This window comes from Hylobates moloch, unplaced genomic scaffold (genome assembly GCF_009828535.3).
Source record: "Hylobates moloch isolate HMO894 unplaced genomic scaffold, HMol_V3 SCAFFOLD_8, whole genome shotgun sequence".
Lineage (NCBI taxonomy): Eukaryota > Metazoa > Chordata > Mammalia > Primates > Hylobatidae > Hylobates > Hylobates moloch.
Window position 1 is genome coordinate 2,534,174 of NW_026652283.1, and position 23,310 is coordinate 2,557,483.

Consider the following 23,310-nt stretch of genomic DNA (forward strand, 5'->3'; position numbering starts at 1 on the left):
GGCCAGCATTCATCCCCATCTGTTCTCTGCACTTTTGGTTTGCGGTCAGTTTCGCCTTCAATGTGCTTGGCTTAGAGCTGCCCCGGCTGCTGTGGGCATGAAAACCACTGCTCACCAGTCCCCACATCTTGGCCCTTACCCAAAATAACCCAGGAGGGGGGAAGGAGTTAATGGGTGGCTGGATAAATGGCTCCAGAGTAATGGATCAAACATTGAATGAGTGAAGCAGTGCACACCCCGTCCCTTGGCCCCAAGATGTTCATTCATACCCCTCTCTGAGAGTGAAGGAGAAACAAGAGAAAGCTGAATTTGGGGTGTGTGCCCCAGTGCCAGCCAGTCTTTCCAGGGTGCTTCTGATGCCTCCAGTGGAAGTCCCCAGCCATGCTCCCGCCCTGGGGCATTCCCATCTGCCCTCCCAGGGAAGGTGGCTTGGCGCAGCAGAGGTGTGTGCTCTCTGGGAGCTTCGGTGGCGAGGAAAGGACAGGGGAGTCAGGATACAAGGGCTGGTGGAGTCTGCCAGGTGGGGCTAGGGCAGCCTCGCTCTTCCTTGTCCCAGGAGCGCATGTCAAAGTCACCAGGGATGGGGAAGCAGCAGGGAACAGAGGCTGGAGAAGGCCTGCGCCCCTGTCCCAGTTCTGCTCTCGGCAGCCTCAGTTTTCTCATCTTCACCTGTGGCTGGAGACACCTTCCCCAGTGGTCTCCCCAGGTTGTTGTGAGCATTAAATGAGGTGATGTCATGTGAGTGCTTCAACAGCACACACTGCTGGTCTCTCCTAACAAACGAGCAAAGAACCATGTGTGTCTGAGCACCAAGCTACACGGCACAAATAGTAAATGCCTCGGGGAAAAGGACCATTCTGGGATGCCACATAGGTCAAGGAGGCTTCATGGAGGTGGTCGGAGTTGGAGGGTAGGTAGCAAGGCTTTTGTGCATGTTGGGGGAGTGGTGGGGATGGAATTCCAAGAGTGGGGCAGAAGGGCAAAGACCCAGACACAGGTGCACAGCTCCCAGTAAGCACCCTGGATGCACTAAGCCCTCCGTCAGTGGTGTCAAAGCAAGAGGAACCGTGTGTGGCGTATTCTGGAGGCAGAGAGTAGGACTGAGTGCATGGATCATAGGGCGAATGCTGGAAAGGGAAGGTGTGGTTAGATGGGTAGAGTGAAAGTAGATTACCAAGGGCCCTGGGAGCCAGGCCAAGGGTCCCCTGTGCTGAGTGCTAGTGATGTGACATGGTGAAGTCCCTGCTGAGAAAGACTCCTCCAGAAGATGAGAGAATTATGTGTGGGCTTCAAGCACCTCTCTCTCTGTGCCGAGAGTCCCCTTACAACCAACAACTTGCTGTTTCATCCAATCAACCCACTCCTTTCTTGTAGAGCTCAATTTTTTTTCCAAGGAGAAGAAATCTTAGAGATCTCCTCTCAACCTTCACCTCCCTGACCCCTTCAGCAAATGCTTATCCAGGCTTTGCCTGGAAACTTCTACTAATGAGCAAGTCCTCGTCTCTCCAGGTAGCCAGGCCATTTGGGAAGTGTTTCATCTATTAGGGCACGATCTTCCCCTCCAGTTCTCCTTCTTTAGTGCAGTGCCCTCCAGAACTGCTCTGGGCAGGTGGTGTCTTCCTCCCGTGGAAAATGACTTCAGATATTGGAAGGTGGTGGCGAGGTCTCTTAGGTTCTCCTTATCTAAATTAAACCTTTCCATTTTTTCTTCTACTGTTCTGTATAAGCAACACAACATGACTTACTGGCCCTTCCCCATCAAAGAACTCTATTATTGGCCCCTTTAAACATGATCCTGAGCACTAAACCTCTATCCTAAGGGGGCCTGCCCGATACAGGGGAAAGGGAAGCCCTGCCTTCGTGGGTCTTTGCCTGTAGCAATGAGCCTAGAAATGCATGAAGCCATAGGACCTCTCACGAAAAATGTGGGCAATTACAGCAGCCAGAGCAGGGTGTGGTGGCTCATGCCTATAATCCCAGCACTTTAGGAGGCCGAGACATGCAGATCATGAGGTCAGGAGATTGAGACCATCCTGGCTAACATGGCGAAACCCCGTCTCTACTAAAAATACAAAAAATTAGCCGGGTGTGGTGCTGGATGCCTGTAGTCCCAGCTACTCAGGAGGCTGAGGCAGGAGAATGACGTGAACCCAGGGGGTGGAGCCTGCAGTGAGCTGAGATCGCGCCACTGCAGTACAGCCTGGGCAACAAAGCAAGACCCCGTCTCAAAAAAAGAAAAAGAAAAAGCAGCCAGAGGCCGGGCATGGTGGCTCACGCCTGCAATCCCAGCACTTTGGGAGGGCGAGGTTGGATGATCACTTGATCCCAGGACTTCGAGACCAGTCTGGGCAATGTAGTGAAACCCCATCTCTACAAAAAAAAAAAAAAAAAAAAAATAGCCGGGTGTGGTTGTGTGGGCCTGTAATCCTAGCTACTTGGGAGGCTGAGGTAGGAGGGTCACTTGAACCTGGGAGATTTAGGCTGCTGCGAGCTGTGATCACACCAATGCACTCCAGCCTGGGTGACAGAGCAAGACGCTGTCTAAAAAAAAAAAAAAAAAAAAACCTAAAACTAAAACAACACATAAAGTAGCCAGATGGACCAAAGACTCTGTCTGCACCAGGGCAAGAAGGAGGAAAACAAACTGCAAGCATCCAGCAGGCAGAGTTGGGAGAAGAATTAAAGCAAAGGACACGCCACATAGCGGGGCAAGCTGATCGATATTCTGACAGCTGCTCATAAACTCATTCATGACATTATGGGGCTGAAGAGACACCGCGGGGTTGGAGTTAAAATGACTCACTTCACATAAATGTCATCAATGGCGGCAGCCTAGAAATTTAAGGCAGCAATTTTCTCGCCTGCTGGAAGGGAAGACACAAATGAGACGTGTCTGAGGAAGTCTTGCTCCATACTCAAGGCGGCTCTCCCTCTGTGGCTGTTCACGGCCTTCAAGGTAGTGCTGAGCTCCTGTAGAGCCTCCTTGCGGGAAATCTGACCTGGTCTTCAGCAGCAGAAAGCAGTGAAGCAGGAAAGATGGGGCCCAAGAGAAGAGAGAAAATGAGAGCAAATCGTGAGCTCTACGTAGCTTTGTGAACGGCAAAGAACAGGGTGCAAACGTCAAAACTCATCCATAGTGAAACTTTGACTTCTGTACAGGAGAGGGAGCCTGAGGCCTGTGTCCATCCTTGACGCTTTTCTGACCAAGGGTGGGCTCCTGGCCTCTCCGTGATGTGCCTCAATGGCGAGTGAGAAAGGGAGGCAGCACTGATGGTGGAAAGAGGTTCAAAACTCTACCACCGTCTGCCTCTGCAACTCTGGACAAGCTGATGACCCTCTCTGGACCTTAACATTCTCACCTATACGATGAAGGGCTAGGTGGGGCACAGTAGCTCATGCCTGTAATCCCAACATTTTGGAAGGCTAAGGTGGGAATATTGCTTGAGGCCAGGAGTTCAAGACCAACCTGGGCAACGCAGTGAGACCTTGTCTCTACAAAAAACTTAAAACTTAGCCATGCATGGTGGTGCGTGCCTGTGGTCCCAGCTACTCTCAAGGTTGTGGTGGGAGGATCACTTGAGACTGGGAGCCGGAAGCTGCAGTGAGCTAAGATCATGTTACTGCACTCCAGCCTGGGCAAAAGAGTGAGACTCTTTTTCAGAAAAAATAAAAAATCAAATGAAGGGTTGGCCTACAATCCTACAGAGCCCTTCTGACTGCGATGATGTTATGATTAAGATCTCCATTTCACACTGGGGAAACTGAGCCACAGAAGAGTGAGGTCACATAGCTCCGAGTGGCGGAGCCAGGATCCAAACTCAGGCCCCTGCCCCCGAGCCCATGCTCCTAACCACGCTGCCTGCTGACTGCCTCCTTCTGCCCAGAGGAGCTGGCAGGGAGGCCCTGGGCAGGGTCCTAAAACAAGTGGGTTCTCCCCAGGACCACCACCTGCACTCGCTGCCCTCCTCCTCCACTTAGTGATGCCAGCACATCCTCAGGGCTCTCTGGCCCTTGCTCTCTCATGATAGATAGGAAAAGGCTTTATAAATTCATCAGTAGACATTATAGCTAAGAGGATGGACTTGGCATCAGATCTACCTGGGTTCAAATCCTGAATCTTATTGGCATTTGCTTGGAGTAAATGACTTAATTCTCTAAGCCTCAATTTTCTCATCCAAAAAATGGGGACATCTAATGCCTCCCTCATAGGGTTACATCAGTTAATGTATGTAAAATGCATGGAAGAGTAGCTGGCATATAGTGAGTGATTGAGAAACTGAACTATTATTGTTGATACAAAGATAGAAATGGCTGATGTTGCTATTGCACACTCTGGGGGACAAGGCCTTAAAATCAAGGAATGGCCATTAGGTGTCATGGAACCGGGTTGGAGGAGGATTTGGGGTGCAAATCATTCTCTATCCCTTTCCAATCATACCACATGGGCGACCATCTGGCATGTGGCATTTAGCACTTAAAAGGACACTACTAATGTCCTTTTAGTAGTGAGAACTGGGTTTCCAAAGGAGTGCTCTCGAGAAAGACCACCACACTCCATGTCTAGAAGATCCGTGTCCCATCCCTAATGGTTGCAGGCAAGCTGTGTTTTCCCCTTGGAGTGTCTCGCCCGCCTGTGTAGTCAGATAACCTGTTTTCCCCATAGTCCCCGAGGATCTGAGCATGTCCCAGGCTGCCCTGCCATCTCTAGTGAAGGTGGGGTGGGGGTGGGAGAGGGTGTGTGCCAAAGCTCAACAGTTTGTTGGGTGCAGCTAAACTTCCTGCCCCTGCCCCCTCTCTGCCCCGTCCACCTCCCCGCCAACCCGGCAGCAATAACCAAGGCAGCCTGACAGACTCCATGGTGCCATAATGGTGGAGAGAGATTTTCTGCTTGTGAGCACAGGATGTTTATGGCCTGCTGAGATCACGATAACCCTGGCTTTCTTCTTTGGATTATGGCTGCAGATCAAGGGCAGGCATTTATGCCTCCTCCCAGTTTATAGCAGTGATCGTAATTATGATGATGGCAGAGTGCACTTCTATTATGCCTTTTTAATAAGGCCACTTTGTTTAGCTTCTTAATATTTAATCCTGTTTTATATTTACTTTCTGATGGCTTAAAATCAACCAGGTTTTAATTGCTTATGCAGAGGAAGCCAAGCTGGGCCTGGGCTGTCAGGAAGTTGTTGAGAAGGTTCTGGAAGCTGATGGCACCTTTCTCTGTGACCTTTCCACCCAGGCAGGCTGCTGTGGTCTGGGGACCATGTTTCTTTTTCTCTTCTCTTTTTCTCTCATCCACTCTTTCCTCTTATTCTACAACCTTCTTTTCTCTTTTTCCATTCCTTTCCGTTCTTTTCCTTAGGAGAGATTCTCAGTTTACCCTCTAGTTCAATTTATCCATGTGAGAGACCAAAGTTGTACTGTGACCTGCCAAAGCTTTGGAGCTACTTAGGGCAAGGCCAAGGTGAGGACTGTCTTTGTTGTTTTTCCTGGACTCACAGTATTAGAGACTCCTAAGACTCCAAACTGGGCAAACACATATGAAGAGTTCCTTCACCTATCCACTTGACAATACATGTGGCCACGTGCTTGATCTATCCAACCGTAGAAAAGTCATAAGGAATAACTTTCCAAGTTATTGTTTTCTGAAAGAGAAAATTAAGTCAGATGAAACGTGCCATGCCACAGTTCCTCCATTCCCGGGAAGTAACACGGCCCAGTGGCTCAGTTCTATTCTGCCGTGGGGCTGCAGCAACCCTGCTACAGGCCCCTGCACCACCAGCTCTCAGCAGCAGTCCAGCCTGCAAATGTGCACTTCAGCAGTGTCGCCTGACGGGGCTGAAAAAGGCCTGGACTCAAGACCTGTCTTTCTCTGCCATTTACTAGCTCTCCCCTTGGGCACCTAACTTCAGCCTTTGGGGACTACACTTTCTTTTGTCAGTGGGGATAATAATATCTACCTTGCCTGCGTCATAGGGGTATGTCGGTCAGGGTCCGCATGGAAACAGAAAGTACTCTTAAACTAGGTGACTTAAGGAGGGTTTCATAAAGGTGCAGACAGGGTTTAAGGAAGCCAGCAAGTACAGTACGCCAGGGTAGCAGCTGTGTGGATCTGTTACCGGTAAAGGCTGGAGGAACAGTGAGGGGCAGCCTCAGAGTCAGAGAGCAGCTATGTGGAGAGGGCCATGGGGCAGACATGTGGCCTTGGGCAGCAAGAAGCAGCCAGTCTACACCAACTCTGTGTGCTGGAGTTGGAGAGAGAACGCCCCACCTCTCTCTCCTCGGGTCCACCCATGGACGTCCTGCTAGTGCTGCCCATGGGCCAGCCCAAGCAGGAAGCACGGTCAGCTTCCTGGAGCACCAGGCCCGGGGAGAGGGGAGGAGAGTGGGTCTGAGGACAGACTCTCAACTGTCCAGCACCTAGGAGTCCCCTTAAAACTCCATGATGATATGAAGTGTTATTCTAGGGAGAGGGCGAAACCAAAACACCGATCCAGGTTTTTACTTAAAATTCTCACAGACTCCGGTGTCACAGGAGCTCAGAAGAGGAGACTCGGTGGGCAGGAGGGTGGTCCTGGGAGCTGCCACAGATGCAAACTGGGCCTCTGAGAAGGGATGAAATTTGGATAGATCAGGGCTCAGCTAACTTTTTCTAGAAAGGGCCAGAGAGTCAATATCGAAGGCTTTGCAGGCCACACAGAGCCTCTACCGAAACTCCTCCACTCCACTGCTGTGGTGTGAGAGCGGTGATAGACAGCACACACAGGGCATGGCAGTCCCAGGAGGACTGTGCTGACAAAGACAGGGCAGGCTGCAGTTCGCTGACCCCTGGCATACGTGCAGGGAGGTGGACAGGCACTCCAGGGACGGGGCATGACGTAGGGCCCCGTGCATGGGAAAGACCAGAGGTTGGTACGGAGCCAGCACATTGAAGGATGGTGAGGAGGGCAGCCCGGTGTGGTTGGAGTTTCTGCAGGATGTCTCGGGACATGAGAGGAACCGACAGTGTCTTAGTCAGCCAGGGCTGCCTAATAGCGTATCACAGACCCAGGGACTGGAACAGCAGGAACTGATTTTGTCAGTCTAGAGGCTGGAAGTCTGAGATCAAGGTGATGGCGGTCTTGGTTCCTCCTGAGGGTCGTGAGGGAAAAGGGGTCAGTCCCCAGGCCTCTCTTTGGCTTGCAGGTGGCTGTCTTGTCCCTGAGTCTTCACATCGTCTTCCCTCTGTACCTGTCAGTGGCCACAGTTGTTCTGCTTATAAGGATCCAGTCACACTGGATTCAGCCCACCCTCATGACCTCATCTTAATCTAATGACCTCTTTCAAGACTCTGTCTCCAAATATGGCCACGCTCAGAGGTATGGGGGACTGGGACTTCAGCATCTGAATTTCCGAGGGGATGTAACTCAACTCACAGCAGATAAGATGAAGGCAAATTACAGGGCGTTTTAGATAGCAGATTGGAGTCAATGAGGTAGGAAATGAGGAATCCTTTTGCTTGTTAACCGTAAGTCTGATTAGTACTCTGAGAAAATAAATACAAATTATGCCACTCATATGCAAAAAATGTAATAAGATGGGCACCTGGCCAAGTACATGGCAAAGTCAATTCCTTAGTTCCATCCTGGAGTGCCGGGAAGCCTGGACCCTGGATCCCAGCAGACTGGTGACCTGGACTCGGCCATTGGCCTTGTATGACAGCCCACCACACTGGAGAAGTTTGGGTGGGGCAAGCAGTGCTCCCGATAACCCCAGCCACTGCCTGGGGTGTCTGGGCCTGAGGCGTCAACCCTCTTCCTCCCGGAGGAGGTATAAGATTGACAGCAGCTGGTGAGCTCTCTGGCCTTGGATAACGAGCTACCAGCTAAGTTTCGGAATACAGACTGGGCATTTTTCTTAGCAAATCTCATGAGAGGCCAGCCACTCCTGCTGACAGGCACATCAGGACATTACAAAGCTCCATCCCTGGGACAAAGTCGAAGCTATTTTGGGTGACCAAAGGTTTCAGAACTAGGCAGATTGTTTTATCTCGCCCCACATCCATCCCTCATTCTCTCATGTGGAGCTTTGCTCTGGTGCCACTCACTCAGTCATGACGCATAAAAAGTTCTGAGACAGGGGCCTCAGGAACAGGCCAGATATTCTCTATGAGGATGGTTCTCCCCAGCCTCCTGGCCAGTCTCGGGACGGGAAGTAAGGGAGTCAGGATGTGGCAGGGAGGAAGGAAACGAGAGTACAGCGGCGGGCACCAAAGAAGATTTTGCTCACTGTTTCCATCGTGGATTTATTCCTGTCACCTTAGTGGCTTTTTTTTAATTAAAACTAAAGTGGTTCTGACTCTCAATCTTTTGCCAAAACCCCTTCTGGAGTCATTTTTTATTCATGTGGATGACTTTGGTCATCTTTGGATACATCATGCTGGCATCATGGTGGCTAAATGAGATCCAATTTCTTTTCAGGGAGAACATGAGTGTTCACACACTGGCACAGCCTGCAGCAGATTCACTACTTGGAGACTTGCTTTCAGCAATATAGGGAACTGTCAAGAGAGCCGTTCGTCTTATAGAGAGCTCACTTCCTATGGGGAAAAGTGAGGCTTGTGTGCTCTGAGCCTGCCCATTTTCTGTTGACCACAGCTGTAAAAAGGCTGGCCCGCTGATCGGTGCAGCCATACTTTCAAAGCACCACCTGGTGTTTAATGGAGGATTCCCAAATTTCAGCAAGTAAACCCTCAGAGGGTTTGCAAACCCAAACACCAAGGAAGGGCAATCTACACAACAGCTTAGCTCTAGCACTCCCCCCCTAGCACAGCTGGTGTGCTTCCAGTTCCAAGAGATTATTCCAGGGAGAAAATGACTTTTTATAATCTCCCCAGTAGTCACACAACTGTTCCCAAAGCAGGTCAGGGGAGACACTGGTTGCTGTAAGACAATAACTGTGCACCTCTCTTGAGACATAGAAATAGTCCTACTAAGTGCTGTTCAAGCAAGAGTGGCCACCAAGAGTATATGTTTGTGGGGTTAGGGGGAGAAGACATTAATTAAAGGATGTAATCAGTTGTTGGCAAGTTGGCCATACAACTTGCTGTAGCCAGTGATGATGTTACTAAAAATACAATGATGTTAGCCATCTTGAGCTACCAGCCAAGTTCCAGAATACAGACTGGTCATTTTCTTAGGAAGTCTCTTGAGAGGCCAGCCACTCCTGCTGGCAGATGTTTCTTACACTTTCAAAGAAACCTCATTTTCTTAGGGAGTCTTCTCAGCAGAAGCAAGGGACTGGATAGCCCAGAGAAACATATTTGGTCCATAGCACCTGGTAAGAGGGAAGTTAGAAAATTGGAAAACAAGCTTCCTGTCTAGCTTTCTTCCCCAGCATTCTCCTTCCCAGATCCATTCAATAAAGCATATTGTGCCTTATAAAGGATGTGCTATTATGACATTGCCTGCAGATGAGTAGACAATCAAGCTTCACTTCTAAGAACATTGGAGTAGGTTGCCTTTAGAGAAAAGGTGTCCCTTAGTTTCCAACCAACTCATCATTTGAATGGCCAAGGGAGGGGTCAGGCTTTCCATCTCATCTGTTTAATAAGTATCCAGCATTCATGATTCTAAACTTTCAACAATTTGGACATTCAGCTTCCTAGAAGTTTTCCTTGAGGAATCAGCTTTGATACCACTATGTAATCCCTTGATAAAAGGAACACAAACACCGTTTCACCATTTTATTCCTGCAGGTGCTTATGGGATAAACTATCGCAAATTAATAGGCACTGATGTGTTCATATATTGCTTCTTCCAGGTGAGACATTTTTATTTCAGAAAGGAACCTTTAGATATATGCCATGCCCCAAAAGAAAGATCTGAGACTTCCGTGAACCATCCAGGGAGATGATTTAGTTGCTCTTCAGATCATTTTCCATGCAGGTGACTGCCAACTTGGCCCCCATGAAAGACCAGCCCTGGTCAAATTCAGGTTTATAAAGTGATCGTACAGTTACTTCTGAAATTGGACAAGATAGGACACTTAGGATGTCAGAGCCAAAAGCTGAATAATGCTTCTGCATGGAAGGTGTCGATGTTCTGGGCTCTCCACCACTAAGCAGGGTTCTCATCCCCTCAGACAGCCACCACACAGATAGAAACTTGGTGACTGGCAGCCTATGGCCACCCCCTACATCTCCAGAAAAAAGACCATTCATTATGAGAGTCCCATGTTAGTGACTGTTTGAGACATACCTTTCCCTAGAAGGGAAACTTGAACCAAGTGGCTCATTTCAGCTCCTAACTCTCAGTGCTTTCTGCATGTAGGATTTCTGAGAAGTGAAAAAAAAACAAAAAACAAAAAAAACCCTGCCAGTTATGAAGTTTCTGTTCATTCCACACTTTGTACCTTAAAGATGAGTGTGTGAGACACGGATCTTCAGGTTAAAGATAGGCATGGCCCTTTTCTATCACTAGCCAATCTCCAAAATTCTCCTTACCGGGCAACTTCCGAGGAAGTCCATTGACTATAATCTGTGTTCTAGGATAAGAGGGTGAAATATAGAAAAACCTAAGACTTGGGTTGCCCTTCCCCTCATGCCTTTCCTGGAAGTGATGGTGCCGCCCACAAGTGCAGCAGAGCACGTTTCCTTCTGCGCGTGGTGACCGACTTCCCACCTGCATTTGCTGCCACTCATTAATATTAGGTTGGTGCAAAAGAAACTGTGGTTTCGGACTGTGAATTTTAAATCATTATAACTAGGCTCAAACACATCTTTATTAATCAAAATAGGAACCATTACCATCAACACATTTTGGCCAACAAGAAATAAGATTTTTATTCCTATTATGTAAAAATCCGTGCTTCCAGATTCAGCAAACTCTTGGAAAGCATTTTCTGCATCCTGCTGGTTGTGAAAGCATCTTCCCTGCAAAAAGTTGAGATGCTTGAAGAAGTGGTAGTTGGTTGGCAAGAGGTCAGGTGAATATGGCAGATGAGGCAAAACTTTGTAGCCCAATTCATTCAACTTTTGAAGCGTTGGTTGTGCGGCATGCGGTCCTGCATTGTTGTGGAAAAGAAGTGGGCCCTTTCTGTTGGCCAATGCCAGCTACAGGCATTGCAGTTTTTGGTGCATCTCATTGATTTGCTGAGCATACTTCTTAGATGTAATGGTTTCACTGGGATTCAGAAAGCTGTAGTGAATCACACTAACAGCAGACCACTAAACAGTGATCATGACTTTTTTTGGTGTAAGTTTGGCTTTGGGATAGTGCTTTGGAGCTTCTTCTCCATCCAGCCACTGAGCTGGTCATTGCTGGTTGTTATATAAAATCCACTTTTCCTCGCACATCACAGTTTGATTGAGAAATAGTTCATTGTTGTTGAGTACAATAAGAGAAGATGACACTTCAAAACAATGATTTTTTTTTTTTTTTTTTGCTCAGCTCATGAGGCACCCACTTATCAAGCTTTTTCACCTTTCCAATAAGCTTCAAATGCCAAACAACCATAGAATGGTTGACATTGAGTTATTCAGCAACTTCTCTTGTAGTTGTAAGAGGATCAGCTTTGATGATGGCTCTCAATTGGTCATCGTCAACTTCCCATGGCCTGCCATTATGCTCCTCATCTTCTTCATTATGCTCCTCATCTTCTTTGCAAAACTTTTTGAACCACCACTGCGCTGTATGTTCGTTAGCAGTTCCTGGGCCAAATGAGCTGTTGACGTTGCAAGTTGTCTCCACTGCTTTATGACCCAAATCGCTCGAATTTGCTGTTTGATTAACATCCTTTCCATAGTCTAAAATAAACATAAAATAAACAGCAAGTAATACATCATTAATAAAAAAATAAAGTGAGAAATGCCCATTAAAATGATGATGTATAACATAACCAAATTTATTTAAGAATGTATTTCAGGCCGGGCGCGGTGGCTCACGCTTGTAATCCCAGCACTTTGGGAGGCCGAGGCGGGCGGATCACGAGGTCAGGAGATCGAGACCACGGTGAAACCCCGTCTCTACTAAAAATACAAAAAAATTAGCCGGGCGTGGTGGCGGGTGCCTGTAGTCCCAGGTACTCAGAGAGGCTGAGGCAGGAGAATGGCGTGAACCCAGGAGGCGGAGCTTGCAGTGAGCCAAGATTGCGCCACTGCACTCCAGCCTGGGCGACAGAGCGAGACTCCGTCTCAAAAAAAAAAAAAAAAAAAATGTATTTCAGTACCAAATAGCAAGTTCCAACAATGCAAAAAACACAATTCCTTTTGCACCAACCTAAGTTGTGATCGTGCCTTACTTGCCTCTCATTCCCAGCACCCTGCATAGTGACCTCGCAGAAGCACAGCTCATGCCAGTTCTTTCAAATAAAATGGGAAAACTCTATCTGAACAATTAGCTAAAGCACTTGACATCCAGAACTCCAAGTCCATACATAACTTCCCGTTCCCCATGCAGTGATTAGTGTCTTCGTGCTCTCCGGTGCAGTGGCTGGTGTCTTCCCGCTCTCCCATGCAGTGGCTGGTGTCTTCACACTCTTCTGTGCAGTGGCTGTTGTATTCACACACTCCTGTGCAGTTGCTGGTGTCTTCACACTATTCTGAGCAGTAGCTGGTGTCTTCACACTCTTCCGTACAGTAACTGGTGTCTTCACACTCTCCTGTGCAGTTGCTGGTGTCTTCACACTATTCCCTGCAGTAGCTGATGTCTTCACACTCTTCCGTGCAGTAGCTGGGGTCTTCACACTCTTCCATGCAGTGGCAGGTGTCTTCACACCCTCCCATGCAGTGGCTAGTGTCTTCACACTCTTCCGTGCAGTGGCTGGTGTCTTCACACTCTTTCGTGCAGTAGCTGGGGTCTTCACACTCTTCCATGCAGTGTCAGGTGTCTTCATGCTCTCCCGTGCAGTGGCTGATGTCTTCACACCCTCCCATGCAGTGGCTAGTGTCTTCACACTCTTCCGTGCAGTGGCTGGTGTCTTCACACTCTTTCGTGCAGTAGCTGGGGTCTTCACACTCTTCCATGCAGTAGCAGGTGTCTTCATGCTCTCCCGTGCAGTGGCAGGTGTCTTCACACCCTCCCATGCAGTGGCTAGTGTCTTCACACTCTTTTGGAGCACTCTCCTCTTCAGCCTTAGCCCAGACCCAGCAGAGCTCACAGAATTCTTCTTCCTTATTTACAAACTTCCTCAAATGACCACCCATTGACAGGCAGTTTAACAACTTATTGGCCCATTTAAACTGATTAAAAGCAGATACATATATGTTTTGGGTGTGAGCCCTAGGCCTTTGATGAGTCTTTGCTGAATAGAATTCAATTATTTAACTGAACAAAGGAGCAGGTAGGTCGACCAATGGGTTGTTTTTCCACCTGCAAGTGACTCCATCCAGGTGCAAATAGCAAGGAAGCCCTTGAATCCACTACAGGTGAAAGTTTTGCAGCGTGGTCCCATGTGAGGGAGGAGACAAGTCACCTGGCTATTGAGTAGGGATGAAGGGGATATCAGGGCTACAGTTAGACTCTAGCAGTGACCCCACTTGAGCCTGCAAAGGGCGACAGCTCCCTATGGAAGCAGAAGGGATGAGTGGCAGCCCCCTCCTTGGAAGCCTTCTCAAAGTCACTCATTAGATATGCCAGATAGCCTCTCTCTCCTGGAGTAATTCCTTCTCTCCAGGGTCCATCATTTGTTTTGTGATGTTAATTCATGTGAGTTGGGGGTTTGGTTCTATTGTGTTATGTTTTCCTATATGTTTTGATTTATTGCTCTGAATTTTTTTTGTTGTTTATTTTCTGTGATAAAAATGGATGTTCTATGTGAAAGCTGAGTTCCTTGTTTCTTTCTTTTGCCCGTGGCTGACTGCATGTGCTCTATTGATGTCTTGTTCCTGGTTCTTGACATTGACCATCTTGTCTGTGAAAGGAGGCACTCCGGCGGGCATGCTTGATCAGAAGAAAGGGAAGTTTGCTTGGTTTAGTCACTCCACAGAAACCCATGGTAATGTTCCCCTGTGCTCTGTGTGTGTAAATGTGTGTGGGAGCATACCAGACTGAATGGGAGGGTGTTTCTCTCGATGGCTGATGCCGCAGTAGTTCTGTGTGTGTGCATATATGTGTATGTATATATGTTGTATATGTGTGTGTGTTTGTGAAGGGATGGCAACCTGTCGCCCTCAAAGCCACTGCCTTATCATTGCTTCATATGTATAAAGTCAGTGGGTGTGACAAACTGGCAGAGCTACTCCTCCAGGAGCTCTTCCTTTGGGCAGTGCTGGCCTAGAGTAAGGACACTGTGAATGCACCTTTGGAACCAGTACAGGCAGTGCCTTGATTTAGAAGGTGCTGTCGTTGTTTCCAGTGCCCAGTCCTGCCCCTCCAAGTTCGTTTGTCTTTCCAGGCCTAGCACCACCACCTCCACAGCACTGTACTCACACATAAGGCTCTGGGAACGAAGTGTCACAAAGTCACAGAACTTCTTCTACGCGGCCTAGCCCTTCAAACAAGGATGTCCGGAGGGTGAAGGGCTAAAAAATAGAAATAAAAATAAAAAATAAAAAAACCTTTAGGCCGAGATGGCTGGAGATAGATGGGTTGGAAGACTGAGAGTGCTTCCATTTTATGGCTTTCTTAGTGTGGTTTGAGCAGGGCCCCTGGCAAGCTCTGAAGGTCTGTTTTCCCAGCTCCCAGGCCTAAAACCATCCCTAAGGGCTGGTCTCACCAGACCCTCCAGACTTCAGACTATAAAGTGAGTGTAATGCTGTAGAATTCAGTGCCCCTGTTTGGCTACTCGCTGCCCTCCTGTGGTGCTCCCAGAGCCTAGTAGGCTTTAAGAAGCTTGTCTTTGCCTAGCGTGTAGAGTACAGAGGCAGTCAAGACTGGGGCACTCAAGATGAACATGGTGCAGGAGGTGTGACACTTGTGCCTTGGTCCCAGCCCTACTGGAACACACCATGTGACCATGGGCATCACATCCCTTCTCTGGCCTCACTTTCCTCTCCTGCGGAGTGAGGAGGATGAGTTAGAGCCAGATAGTTTCTAAAGCCTCACCCAGCCCTAGAGTTCTATAAAATAACATCTGGATTTTTTTAAATTCAATTTTATTAAAAAGGTCATAGAGGTCTCTCATACACAACAGTCAAACATACAGTAAGTCATGGACTTTCTGTTTGTATCTTCCATGTTCTTGAAATGATTCTCTTCTCACCAACCTGGCTTGTCCTCATCCAAAGGAAAGGAAACCAGGAAGAATCCACATCTATCAACATTATCCATATCCATACAACCAGTAAAAGTGTTTCTTGGGCTCTGGCAGCCTCACGGGGACTTGTCACCAGAGGCCATTCCCTCACTAACAGCACATTCTGTGTCTGCTGAGGGCTGATGACTTTGTCAGCAGACGAGGGGTTCTATTCTGGAGGAACAGCAGAACCAGGACGAAGGATATGATGGCCACTCTAAAGAATAAGGGTTACAAAACTAAGGAACGCGTTGTGTCATAGTAAGAGAGTGATGGAAGGTGAAGAAAAATTCTTTGAGTTAAACTTTTATTTAGAAGAAAAAATAATAATTGTAAAAGAAATGGCTTCTTTCAAGCCACCAAACTGGGTTCTAAGCTAGAAAACTCCCATCGTTCTGGAAATTCAACCCACAGCTGCCTTGGGAGGAGGCTGGACAAGTTGAATTAAACGGCTTATATCCAAGTCAACCTGTTGACATGGGAATGTCAGGGTGGCTGAAAGGGGAAATAGTAACCCTACAGGCTGTCTTCTGAGCACAATTAAACATAATTGTGTGGATTGCACACTTCTGCTCCTCACCCCTGACGTCTGCAGGGCTAGTTTGAGTCTTAGTACATGGCTCTGGGGATGGCCATTCCCCTCAAGCCGTCTGTCTCAGTTGTGCTCCTGGATGTAACCAACTGCCAGAAAGGGGAGGCCTCTGTCCACCCAGCAGCTCATCAAGGCGGCAAGCACACCCTTTCTACAAACAGGCTGGTCCCTGTTCTTGGAGATGGAGCCCCTTAGAGATGGTGGGTGGGATGAAGTAAGGAAAATGATATATTTTCATGAAAGCTCCTCTGTCTATGGCAAGTGGTAGTTGCAAATGGAAAAGCCTCTATAGCTTCTTCCAGTCCACAGAGTGGAGAGGAGAGATTCAATGGTCAGTTTTTTCAGGATGTGTCCTATAAGGTAAAATGCTCTTATTACCAGATGTCCTCCCATACTTCCATTAGTTTACAGGGTTCTTGGCAGCAAAACCTGCCCTGGACAACTAGCAGATGTGTCCGTCAAGGGGATCTGTGCAGATCAGCCAGCCAGTGCGCTCAGGCTTTCTTTCTGCCAACCCGCACTGGGTCTTGCGGTGGGCGTGTTGCAAACTACTGCTCTTCTGTTCCCTTGTCTCCCCACCCTCAATGCCTTGCTCTGCTTCCCTTTGACTCTTGCAGTGAGCATGCCCACCAGTGAGACCGAGTCCGTCAACACCGAAAACGTGGCTGGAGGTGACATCGAGGGAGAAAACTGCGGGGCCAGGCTGGCGTGAGTAGGCACGGCGAGCCCAGGGGCTGGGGCTTTTTCTGGAGCATGGGTGGAAAAGCTGCATCTGGAAATCACAGTGGGCTGGCTCATCACTAGGAAGGGCAGAGATTAGAGCCAGTGGCAAGAAACAAACCTCAGGTGGGAACCAAGATGGAGAGCAGAGGGCCCTGGGGTGAGGGTGGCCCTGGCGGGGGAGAGTCTTAAAATCAAGGCTAGTCTTCAATTCGGCACTCCTGCAGGGGCACTGACTCTTGGGTTTTGAGCCTCTTTTCATCACATCTGAGAAATATAGAGGGTATATGTGTAGGGGGGCGGCCCCCAAAGTCTGTTTCTTTCACTCCAGTCCCTTTCACCCCTCTTCAAAGAGACAGCGAGGTTAGGGTCCCACGTCCTGCTGGCCACCCTTTCCGTTCTGATAAATGTGACCTGAGAGAGAAGCAGCCAGGTGAGAAGATGCACTGGGAGATGACTGGCATGTGGGTCCTTACCTGAAGCTCTGTCATCCTGCCAGTAAGGGAAGCAGAAGTGCAGTGGAGCCTGCTGTTCTGTTGCCTTGGGGTGTCACGACTGTAAACTCACCCTGGCCCCTGGAAGAACTGCAAACAGAGGCTCTGAGTCAGACCAGTCCCAGACACAATGCATTTCGGAATTGCTCCATCTGGGGGGCGGGGCAGCATCTCCCTTCCCTCCTCGTCTGTGGAACGACAGAGAGCCTGGGCAAGCGCAGCCCTTTCACAACGCTGAGCTGTGGAAGAGTCTAAACACAGCAAGGCCGGCCTTGGGCGTGGCCTGGGAGCCCATGTTGGGGAGGGAGAATGAGGCTGACGACAGAGCAGCACTCACAGCCGCTATTTCCCGGGAGCGTGGGGCTTCAGTATCACTCACTCTGACAGTGGCACCAGGGAGTCTGCACTGCAGATTTCTCAGCATTGTTGGGAAGCAATTATTGTCAAAATGTTGTTAAAATACGATGCTAATTACATTTTTAAGCAGCAGTGCAAACCTCTTCTTTTGGAATCATACAAAACAAGCACTTGAGTTTCTGGAAGTAGATCCCAAACAGCAACTCTAGGAAAAGGCCTATAGGAAGGCTTCAAAGTCCGTCAGTTCTAGGCCTTTCTGTTGTCTTGCCACCAAGACGAGGCTTAGAGAGATGATCAAAGGCCTTGCAACTGTGGCTGTTGGGCAGGCCTAAGTCACATACCAGGAGGGACTAGGGAGCTGGCACCAGGAAGTCACTTGAGAGTACATTTCAGGAGAGCATGAGGCTCTGTTAGGAAGGAAACATGATATTCCCCCAGGGATAGAGGCTGGCAGTCTCCAGTGGATCTGTCATTCGCTCAGAGCACATGCTCTGCAGCCTGGAGAGCTCTGCAGAAATGGTCCCTGTTATCCCCATGTTTAGCCACATTCGTACTCTGTGCATACAAAATGCTGAGTCACAGTGCCAGAATTATAATATGCTCCTAATAAAACGTGGTCTTTCCCCATCTCCCTACCTCCCACCCCGCCCCAGACAATGATGAGTCAAGACTGCCAGCATTCCTGGTGGGAGAAACAGCATGGGAACTGAGATTGAATGTGATGGTCTGAGGGGACAGTGAGTGACCAGGATCTTTAAAGCTAAGGGTTAAAAGTCTTCTGTAATAAGATTAGGTCACGATGAGGACTGCTATGTAGTCAGAAGGCCTGGATGAAGATGGTTCCTGTTGGGGGAAGGGAGGAAAGAACTACAGCATGTTATTTCATGGCAGCAGGGGCAGGCAGGTGGAGGTAATGAAGAGGAAGGAGCCATCACAGTTAGGGAAGAGGATAATGAGGCGGAAGTGAAATCTGAAGCAGGAACCCAGTTGGAGTGACCTGCCGGGGTCATGGAGACCACGAGATACGGAGGCCCGAAGCTCAGCTCTGAACAGGGGTGGACACACGTGTTTGAGGTTGTCGGGATGAAGACCACCGATGAGGTGATAGGACGGGGTTGTTCAGAGAGAAGTGGAAAACAGAAGACCAAGGGCTGAATCTTGGGAAACAGACACACAGAAGAATAGACCAAGCAAGCAAAGTAGACAAAGGAATGTTAAGAGAACAGGCAGCAGCGCCAGCCTAGAAGCTGCGGGAGGAGGAATGTCAGGACAGAGCTGTTCATCTGTGCATTCGCTCAACAGTCTGCCCAGCTTGGTGCTGAGGCTAGGTGGTGGTGACACACCACAGGGGAGGAAACTGCCACCATCAGACTGGAGCTCACAGTCTAGTGTGGGAGAGACACTATGCAAATAAATAGGCAACTATAAATTGGGGTAAGTGTTATAAAGGAAAAGTAAGTATAATGTCCGGCTAATAACAAAGGTTTCTAATTTGGACTGGCAGGTTAGGAAAGGCTTCTTTGCAGAATTAAAATTCCAGCTGAGAACAGAAGGATGAACATGAGTTATTGAGGGCCTGGCAGACCCTTAACCATTTGGGTCTGCATCAGAAGAGGGTGAGAAGTCACTGAAGGGCATTCAGAACAGAGCTGAGTGGGAGGTTGATCTGGTTAGTTCTGAGCTCCTGAAGGATCACTGCGATGTCAGGAAAAGAGCATGGAGGAATGAGAAGCCGCAAGAGTCTGACGCAGGTGCCAAGTAACGTGGCAGCAGCTCAGGCTGCAGAGGGAGAGAAGGGCTGTGTCGTGTGTGTGTTCTGGGGTGCTACCCGTCAGAGTTGCAGGGCACTGGTCTTGGGAGTCGGTCTCAGTGAGGGAGGGGGTGGAAATGGGCCAGGGCAGGGTGCTCACTCAGGCAGTGAGGCCACGGACAGGGAGGAGGACGGGAGCATGTGAAGACGAGTAGCATGAGTGTGGGAGGCGCTGGCCTTCGTTGTAATAAAGGCAAGGGCAAGCTTCAAGGCAAGGAAGAAGTCACGGAGCAGGAAGAGGCAAAACAAGCTGGAGGGGAAGCAAGTGGTTATAGGAAGGCATTGCTTCTGAAGAGGAGAAGGGCAACAGCAAAGACAGTTTGAGGCACTGAACTTGCTCAGGAAGGAGGAGTTTCTGTGCACCTGGAACTAATTGGAAAATGAAAGAAGAGGAGTCCCAGAGTCTAGTGCCCATCAACCTCCAGCTAGCCCTGGGATCTTGGCCAAAGCACTCTGCTGTGGGCCTAAGCCTCATCCTCTGGGAAGAAGAAGGGTCGGACTGACGTCTCAGCAGAGGCTGGGGTGGGGAGCGGAAACCACCTGCAGCGGTGCAAGATTTCATGTGACAAAAGCATTCTACACCTGGAGAAACTGCAAACTGTAGGTCCACATGGTATCTAAGGGTCCCTTCCAGTTCTGTAAAGCCTACAGTTCTGTAAAGAATATAGAATCAGAAACAGGCTCTGATGAAGGGGTCAGTAGTAGGAGTCACTCTGAATGAGCTCAGCCATCTCATCTCCCAAAGCAAAGGTCAGGGGTCACAGGAACTTGAAGGACAGTACAGAGACTGAAACCAGTGAGTCATCGAGAGGTTGCTCAAAGGTTGCTGGGCAGCACTGATGCCGCGGTGGAGACTGATATCATAAATGCGCAGTCAGCCATATTTTTGACAGACTCTGCAGCCTGAGAGCACTAAAAAGAGACAGTGGGGTGACCCACGGTGGGGCTTAGCCATGCAGGCACAGCAGAAGGCCCAGGCGGTGTGGAGTCTCTGTGGTCTTGAGGGCAACATTGCTGTGACTGTAGTCAAGCCTGGTGTTAAAGGGTGTGAGTGATGGGGAGGATCCAGTGAGGACAAACGTTGGGTCCTCTGAAAGAGCAGGAGGGATCGTAGAAAGGCAGGCTCTGGCCGGTCATGGAGCCTCTGGGCTCAGTACCCAGGAGTGGAAGCAATCCTGTGCCATGGCGAGGGCAGGATGTGACCCTCCCAATTATAACAGCTGTGGGGGAGAGGACGTCCTGGAGTTAAGGATGCTGAGTCAGACGCATTGTCAATGTGGATGATGACTGCAGTGCCATCTGACTTACGTTAAAGGCGAATTTGGGACAATTCAGGGAAATACTATTTTACACAGGAGGTAGTAAACATATGGCACTCTTTCCTCTAAGAAGAGGAGGAAGGCTGAAAATATAAATGGCTCTCAAGAAGTTCAAATATTTCTCAAATAATGACAAATGCAAACTGAGTAACTAGGGAAAAAAAAAGGAGTTTGGGGTTTGTCTCTAATTCTGAACCTGAAAAGCACAAAGGAAAATCATGGTCTCCCAGAAGGTTTGTCTTGGAGTCCTGGGTGGAGATAGTGTCCGGGGTTGCATGAACTTCAGTTCCCACCCCGTGGATCTGTTCTGATGGTCTCGTGTTCCTTACCAGCCTTCTCTCCCTCCTCGCTCTTCTTCAAGAATCCACTCAACCTGAGGTAGGAATCGTGCCTCATTGGAACAACAGCGGTGGAGAAAGCCAGGAAGCCTTCCGAGTGTGCTGTGCATAGAGAAGCCAGAGCCCCCAGCTGTTCTCAGGGTTCTTTGGAGATTGTAAAGATCAGTGGCAGGGAGGCATTGGCCACAGTGAACCGGCTCAGGGTGTGGACCAGCACCATGGCACCAAGGCACCGGGCTCCTGGCTTGCGTCCTCTCACTGCAGGAGCACCTTTCCAGCCTAGAACCCTGGGCCACCTCCCAGGAGGCAAAGAGGTCCTATCATTAACTCCAAGGTGTGCAAAGGGAGCAGGAAGAACCAAGGCATTCAGACGTCACAGAGTTCTCACCTCAGCTCCCCACGGGCATGGAGTTTTCCTTGGTCTCCAGACAAACGCCGCTGAGGAAGGTCCTCCCCTTCGCAAGGAGAGGAGCCTGCCTGACATGGAACTTAGCCATTTGGCGGTTGCTAGTTAAAAGTGCCAGCCTTTAAAAGCGGATGAGGTTTTGGTCCCTGTGAACCTAAAATTCTGCTCACAATCCCGGAGGATAGCAACAATAGCAACAAAATCAGTCTTCAAGTGTGGGGCCCAGGCTTATCCATCCGGACCTGTAGCAAAGCAGACAAGAAGGCTCTTTCCATTTCTTGCTCAGAATGTGCCCGGATGCCAGAGAAGGACCTGTAGTCCACGACTGTGCTTGAAGCAGGACCTCCTTTCCCAGCACCCCCAGCGCCAGTCCTCTTCCCAGGGTCATTTCCCTTGGAGACGAACACTCAGGGTTAGGTTTCCCCAGAGGAGAGCTTTTCAGAGCCCGCTTGCACTGCGAGCAAGAGAACGCCTCATGGCAAAGGGCCGGTGGTTGTCATCAAGGGGCTCCCCGGGCAGGACTACTGAGGTGTTTCTGAAAGAAGGCCTGGGGCCAGGCTAGGCTTGGAGTCAGAGTGACAAGGCTGAAGGCCATGATGACCCACTTGGGCTTATGGTTAACAGCAAGGAGAGACAACCACCCAAAAGCAGCCTGGGAAGACACTGAAGGTCTGGGGCTCAGCACGGCCCCGCTGGAGAGGAGGGCACCTAGGTTCCGCAGCACCCAGTTAGCAGCTGGGAAACATTTGTTTGCTGGTTAAACTGTGGCTGTAAATAACAATGCCGCCCTGGGCTCCCGGTCCCCCTCCCACTCGCTGTTAACCTGTGATTAAGCCCTCCGGCCCTCACAGGCAGTCTTTGTGGGGGGGATGAGGTTATTAGCTAACGGTTCGGAGCAGTAAAGGCACTTGGCTCTGATTCGAAGTGCCCCAGAGATATAATTATCTCATGCACGATGGCTTTGCCACCTGTCACATCTTCTGGCTTAATTTTTTTTAAGAAGAAATAATGAGAGGGGCTGGCGTTTTCTTGCTCTGCGACACAGCTCGCTGTGTGCCGCGCTGGGACGTCACAGGCCTGTGGCGGTAGCCTCCCAGACTCCCTTCTCCTGTTTCCCTCCCCATGCCTCTCCTGGGTGCTCCACCACTGTCTCCATCCCTTTCTTCATCTCTGACTTGCGTTCTGTCCTTCTGCTTGTCCATCTGAACATTGTCACCACCTGCACTATCCCCAGCATTCATGCCCTTCTCCTAGCACCAAAGCCAAGCTGACAGGTGCCTTCTCATGATCTCAACTGCTTACATTCTCTCACTCTCCCTATCTCTCTCTCTTTGGCTCAGCCTTCTCTCCTCCACACTTCTCTTTTACAGTCTCTCCCTCCTGCCCTCTTCTCCCAGCCTCCTGCCTCCCATGGACTCTTCCCTACATGAACTAGGGAGCCTCAGGACTTCCTTGAAGGTTCCGCCTTTCCATGGCACCTCCTCCCTGTTCGATGACCCTTCCAGGCAGCCAGTCTCACACCCACCCTGAGCTTCTGCCCAGAGGTCCCCAGGTCTTCAGGGCTGCACGTGACTGTCAGCATCCTGGGTTTCTCCTCGGAATCTGGGGCTGGCGTCTTAGGCCCCCTCTGCAGCTCTTGGGTGGGGGCTGTTGTGGCCCCTCCATTTCTGGCTGGCTCCTTTTGCTGGTCTTCCCTTCATAACCCCACTCTAGCTGGGCTCTGGCAGACAGATGTGAGGTCTGTGCCGACCTGTTCTTGCCTGTGACTTTTCTGCTGTTGGGGTCCTCTTGTCATCAGGAGAGGCCTTTTCTTCCTCTGCAGCTTTTCTCAAGATACAGCTCTTCCTAACCTGACCTCATAGAACTTTCTAGGCAGGCCCTGAGGACCTGGTACTCTCCCTCTGCAGCAAGGATTGTCTATACTTAGAAGATGCTAGCCAGGCCAGACCTCAGTCTCCACATTCAAATACATAAATAGGGTTCTTTCTCTCCCATGATGTTCTAGTTCACGCCATGCCTCCTTCCAGCACCCACACGAAATTAGCTGGGGAACATCACATTTCC

At 49.5% G+C, this 23,310-nt stretch overlaps 1 protein-coding gene across 18 annotated transcripts in view; it reads left to right on the forward strand.

Annotated features, from left to right (window-relative positions):
• CACNA1C (calcium voltage-gated channel subunit alpha1 C) overlaps positions 1 to 23,310 on the forward strand; it is a 631,482-nt gene that overhangs the window by 473,441 nt on the left and 134,731 nt on the right. For all 18 annotated transcript variants that reach the window (XM_058442545.1, XM_058442555.1, XM_058442554.1 and 15 more), the window contains one exon: positions 16,420 to 16,510. In XM_058442545.1, coding sequence (XP_058298528.1) covers positions 16,420 to 16,510 — 91 coding nt within the window. The remainder of the gene's footprint in view (positions 1 to 16,419; positions 16,511 to 23,310) is intronic.